At 36.5% G+C, this 6000-nt stretch overlaps 1 protein-coding gene across 3 annotated transcripts in view; it reads left to right on the forward strand.

Annotated features, from left to right (window-relative positions):
- The window catches only part of Pde8 (phosphodiesterase 8), a 156741-nt gene extending 151641 nt beyond the window's left edge, over positions 1-5100 (forward strand). For 2 of the 3 annotated variants that reach the window (XM_089704804.1, XM_089704806.1), the window contains 7 exons: positions 453-542; positions 987-1250; positions 1639-1855; positions 2372-2553; positions 3001-3134; positions 3737-3891; positions 4360-5100. In XM_089704804.1, the coding sequence (XP_089560930.1) occupies positions 453-542; positions 987-1250; positions 1639-1855; positions 2372-2553; positions 3001-3134; positions 3737-3891; positions 4360-4511 (1194 nt within the window). In that variant the 3' untranslated portion in view covers positions 4512-5100. The remainder of the gene's footprint in view (positions 1-452; positions 543-986; positions 1251-1638; positions 1856-2371; positions 2554-3000; positions 3135-3736; positions 3892-4359) is intronic. The other variant, XM_089704805.1, reaches the window with a different exon arrangement.
- The last annotated feature ends 900 nt before the right edge of the window (positions 5101-6000 follow it).

Raw genomic sequence — 6000 nt, forward strand, 5'->3', positions numbered from 1 at the left:
ATCCTTTTGTTTTTATTTTTTACACAAAATTAAATCAAAACGATTTCCATTCTCAAGCTGTTCTGAAAATCTTTACACTTAGTATCATTCCGCCAAAACTATGTATTAATGTATGTTTAACTAATATATACAACTAATTATTTATCTGTATGTACATTTAATTATCATATTATATTATAACCCATTCATCTATAGAGTTTATTCATGAGTAGATAACAACAATGCAAGAAAACAGCATTGTCGTATGTAACAAACATAGATTACTTAATTATTATTTTAAACACGTATTGAGATTATTTTTCTTTCAATTCATATTGTATTTCACACATAAGTATTTATTACTTAAAACAATTTTGCAAGCAGATTATAATTCTATAAGTCATGAAATTATTATTAAATTTTAACATTTTTTAAATGAAATAATTTTCCATGTATAATTTTTCTATCCACAGGGAACCTCGAATGTCTTGTCATCTCGAAGGAGCAGCAACGATTCTACAGTCGTACGATCGCAAACCAACAGGACTAATATCAAACATAAGGTAATTATAATACGTCAATCAATATACTTATATTATATATTATTAAAGTACAACATTATATAAAAAATAATTGAAATGTCCAATTCAGTTATTCTTACTGCCATATACCATAAGATATAACATAATAATATGTATCTATACGAAAATGTTAAAGATAATGAAATAGATATCTAAAAATTCCATTACTTCAACATTTCAATTATCAACCCAATTAAATTCATACAACAAACTTAAAATAACCGCGCTTTTAGGAAAAAACGTACATAAAAAATCTACAGAACACGAGAAAATTACGATTTTAACTCGATCCTTTTCTTACATTTTGCTACCCAAACATTTCTCCTTTCATTTGACTTTCTTCCATCCTATGTTTAATGTGACAGTATATAATTTAAGTTACAAATTTTTTCGTACAAAAACCAACCTATCTAATCAATTTCCAAGCAATCGTTACAGACGTCTGGCCAACTGCGCGAAGTCCTAGACACAGCACTCAGTTGGGACTTCGAGATATTCCGCCTCGAGGACCTCACTCGTGGTCGCCCGCTCACTCACTTGGGACTCACACTCATGGGCGGCCGCTTCGATGTGTGCTCCACACTTGAGTGTGATGAAAGAACATTACTGCATTGGCTGACGATCATAGAAACTAATTATCATGCTGTGAATACGTACCACAATTCGACGCACGCTGCTGATGTGCTACAGGTAATTAATTTTCATAGTTAGAGAGAAATCTTATAAGATTACCCACTCTTACTCTAAACATTCATTGTAAACAAAATTCAGGAATTGGATTTAAGGTCTGCCAAATCTACATATGAGATTTTAGTAATTTCAAATTTGGCTCTCGTGTTATTTAAAAAACTTTTTTTAGTACCATTTTAATATTTCCTGTTAACTACACCATTTTAAATTGTAAACTAAACGATTCCAATATGATTAAAGCCCAATTCACATTTTATTTATTTAAAGTACTTTGTTGCTTAGCGACCACAAAATGTTAATTATGCGTTTTGAACACCACTACCTCAATCACCACAGTACAGACACCAAACTCCTCTATCAACCTAATACATCCATCATACAATTCCAGGCAGTAGCGTTCTTCCTAGAAAAGGACCGTCTCAAGAACCTTCTAGAGCCGCTGGAAGCCGCAGCCGCCCTGATCTCTGCCGCGGCGCACGACATCGACCACCCGGGCACCTCGTCCGCGTTCCTGTGCAACTCGCGCCACTCGCTCGCGATCCTCTACAATGACGTCAGCGTGCTCGAGTCGCACCACGCCGCGTTGACGTTCAAACTGACGCTCAGTGAGTTGGATTTTTTGAAGTGAAACTTCTTTATCGGGGTTGGAAACAAATTTAATGTAACATTTTTCCGTTACGCGCCATCTTTTTCTTATCCCTGCCACGCGTGATTCGACGTATTTCTGTAAAGTTATATAGATATATATAGAAAATTATTTTTTGAAAAATAAGATCATAAAGAAGTTTCACTTTTTACGTATGTACACTAGTTTTTTTTTGTGTGTGGTGTTTCTCAATGTTAGCCAGAAGGGCTTCTACATTTTAACGCGGACACGAGAGTTGGAATGTTCTGGGCTATTTATATGGGAGATTTGTTGTACTTGAAGAGAAATATTGTGTTGATTAATAGGACGTATTTTCTAAAATAGTGCCTATCTTCTACGATATAATTAATAGGCAATAGGATAAATAACATATAGGCTTAATGCCTTGCTATATAGTTTTACTCCTTTTAACCAACTTCCACAACATATTTTAATAAAAAAAACAACGATTGTAGTGTAAATAATATATTTCCAGACGACGACCGTGTGAACATATTCAAGAATCTCGACCGCGACACATACAAGTCGGTCCGACACAACGTCATCGACATGATCCTAGCGACTGAGATGACGAAACACTTTGAACACTTGGCCAAGTTTGTGAACGTGTTCTACGCCAAGTCCACCGGTAGCAAGGAGGATAATATGCATACTGATGTGAGTTTCTTGATATTAATAGGTTCATAGACTAATCGGCCGCCTCCTTGGTACAGTGGTTGACGCGTGAGCGTAGAACCGGAAGTCCTGGGTTCAATTCCCGATGGAGACGAAGAAAAAAAAATTTCTCGGTCTAGCAGGACACAGAAGGCTGATCACCTACTTGTCCCTAAAGAAAATCGATCAGTGAAACAGATGTATAATGCATCTGCCCCTTACCCCACTAGGGGACATGAGACTTCACTTTTCATAGACTAATCAAGTGAAGCTACGCTACGAAGAACACGGATGTGAATCCCGCATGATGATCGATTTTCTTAAAAATTTACAAAAATGATTACCAGTTAGATCATCAATTATTTCCTTGACCATTTAAACATTTTTAATATCCGTCATACATTAGATTCTGTAGAAAATCACATAAAACTTTCGTTTACAAATTTTCAGGAACCACTATCTTTGGACACGACAGCTCTGACGTCACAGGAGAATGTAGTGCTCGTGAAAAGGATGATGATCAAATGCGCAGACGTCTCGAATGCTTCACGGCCACAGAAGTTCGCTTTTGAATGGGCTAGAAGGTATAGTTACAGTCATATTTCTTAACACAGTTGGCAGTAACGATATCCATACTAATATTATAAATGCGAAAGTAACTCTGTCTGTCTGTTACTCAATCACGCCTAAACTACTGAACCAATTTTCATGAAATTTGGTATGGAGATATTTTGATACCCGAGAAAGGACATAGGCTACTTTTTATCCCGGGAAAATGACGCAATCCCGGAAAAAGGGAACGGGAACTATGCGGGTTTTTCTTTGACTGCGCGGGCGAAGCCGCGGGCGGAAACCTAGTATCTTATAAATTCTTTCTACGAAATAAACTACTCATGTTTTACATTAAGTTACTTCATAGATCAAATTAGAAAAAGAATTGAAAGTTTAGACTGTAAACGGCATAGATATATCTAGCCTAAAATCTGCATGTGTTTTATGATTAGCTTTCTCTTTCTTCAACCTTTAGTATCTCCTACTATAATCATTCAATATAGAAATAAATAAACCATACCTCACCATACCATACCAAAATCGTCGCCTTACTCCATGACGCGACCTTGCAATTTTTCTCTTAAGTTCTTAACGCGCCTATAGAATGTTCACTTAAATAATATTGGTATTACAGGATTGCCGAAGAATACTTCCTACAGACAGATGAGGAGAAGGCCAAGGACCTGCCGGTTGTGATGCCGATGTTCGACCGCGCGACCTGCTCCGTGCCGCGCTCGCAGATCGGATTCATTGATTATATCATTATTGATATGATGGAGGCTTGGGCGGGTAAGTATTTATTACAATATTAGATCTTATTACACAGAGAATAAGGTATTATATTTTGAAAAAAAAATGGGAACATGCATGCAACGTTTTTAAATTTATGTGTAGATATTAAAATTAATAAAAAACAAATGAATTAATAAATTTACTATTTCAAGAATGTTCGAATTGAAAACTTTTTTAACTAAATGACTCGTGCTTATCTCGTTAAGCGTCGAACAATATTCTTATAATCAAAAATTCTTATCCATGAAGGTTTAAAACTGTCCTAATTCATACGAACTTATCCACCGATTTATAGCATTTGAATTTTTAAAACTCTTTCCTTAGTGCTTACCAACTCTATAACACTCTTTTTCACCAGTAATATTGTAAGTCCTAGCCAATTAGTGCGGCTATGCTTTGCTATCCATCCGTTAATCAATTTCGAATTATTTTTTTTTATTCATATATTTACATATCTATTCACAGCATTCATCGACATGCCAGAACTGGTGAGCCACGCGCGCTCCAACCACCAACGTTGGCGCGAACTCGACGAGGCCGGTGTCACCAGCGCCGCTGATGTACGGCGGGCGCTCCGACACTCGGTGTTACCTGCTGGGGCTACTGCTGAGGAGTGAGGCGTACGTGTCAGTTCTGTAGTATAGTATAGTGTGGAGATAAGATGGGAAGATTAGGAGAAAGATCTTAGAATATGGATATTACCAGTGGAATGAGTATGGAGCCGTGTACATTCACACGCGTGAGGCGAACATTACCAGTGCAGTTGATGTGCAGAAAAGCGTGTGGTGTATTCACTTCGGAAAGAAAGTAGGAAGTGAATTAATCGTCACCGTTACCGCTAAGGAGTGAAACCTATAGTACAGGATAGTGTGGAAATGATGTGTTCTCCGCTAGTGTGAGCCACATGTTTCAGTGTTGAGCGTTCAATGGCCCTGTGTCATAGCATATGGAGCATCTTTGGATAAACGGCTTCAAACTGTTTCTGGATTTGAAATTGGATCTGGATTTGGGTCCGGATGCAAATGACTTTGTTGGAATCCTGGTACAGGGATTTTACCTATTTATCGCTTTGAATGATTGAAGCTTTTGGTTGAAGCCCATATGGAAATGAATTTATAATCAAGAAGTTCTCTCTTGGAGATCCTTCTGCTAGCTAATCTAGGAGCAAAGAGAAAGTAAATAAATGAATCTTCTAATAGGAGGAACCTCTATGTCTTGCGAGATTTTTAATGAGTCCTATAGACTTGATTAGGGCCTGAAAAAATAATGGATTCGTCAGAATGAACCAGAAGTGTTGTCGATATCGGGGCCAAATGTTGGAAATTGATAGGAAAGCGTTACGGTTGAAATAAAAGACGTTTAAAGATGAATAAATTGTCTACAATGTGCATTTGGAATTTGCCGTTTACGTTATAAGTCTGAACGGAGCACCGCTGTTGATCCGACGGTGTCCGATAATACGCTTATTTTATATACTTATATCCGTGTTAGAGTAGAAGTCAAATGTTACATCTACATAGAATAGGTATTGTATTTGATGTTTGTTGTATCCATTATCGAATCGGTTTTAATATTTTTATTGTCAATGTTGTCATATTGTTAGGTAATACTAACCTCTATAAACTAGTACACCATACGAATAATGCAAGCCAAGCCATTCAGATGGTTCAATGTGTGTTAAAATGACCTTAATTGTTTTAAAATTGTCAATACACTTTCATATTTGACTTGCAAACATGATGCAAATGGTATGAGTGTACTAGTTTTGGTAGGTCAGTGTATAATAATTAATCCATTGTATTTGATGTGCATACAGTTGCCATTTAGACGGGTATAATTTGTGTAGGTAGGTAATTAATCCGTGATTGGAGTGCCATAGACTGGCGAAGTCATTGAGATTTTATTTTCACCCTTTTCTTATAGAATATTAAATTGAATATCGTTCGTTTGACTCGTAAAACTAAATCATTCATTTTTCTTACTGCACGCCATGACACCATAAAATAATCGCAGCTGTACATTTATAAGTAATATATAATCACGTCGGAACATTCTTAGATATGTTTCCAATCAAGTGATTCGTCTACATAATACTTGAGCTTTGAA

Source organism: Colias philodice, chromosome 16 (assembly GCF_061535455.1).
Source record: "Colias philodice isolate Cphi_HAF_F1 chromosome 16, ilColPhil1 Martin Lab GWU primary, whole genome shotgun sequence".
Classification (NCBI taxonomy): domain Eukaryota; kingdom Metazoa; phylum Arthropoda; class Insecta; order Lepidoptera; family Pieridae; genus Colias; species Colias philodice.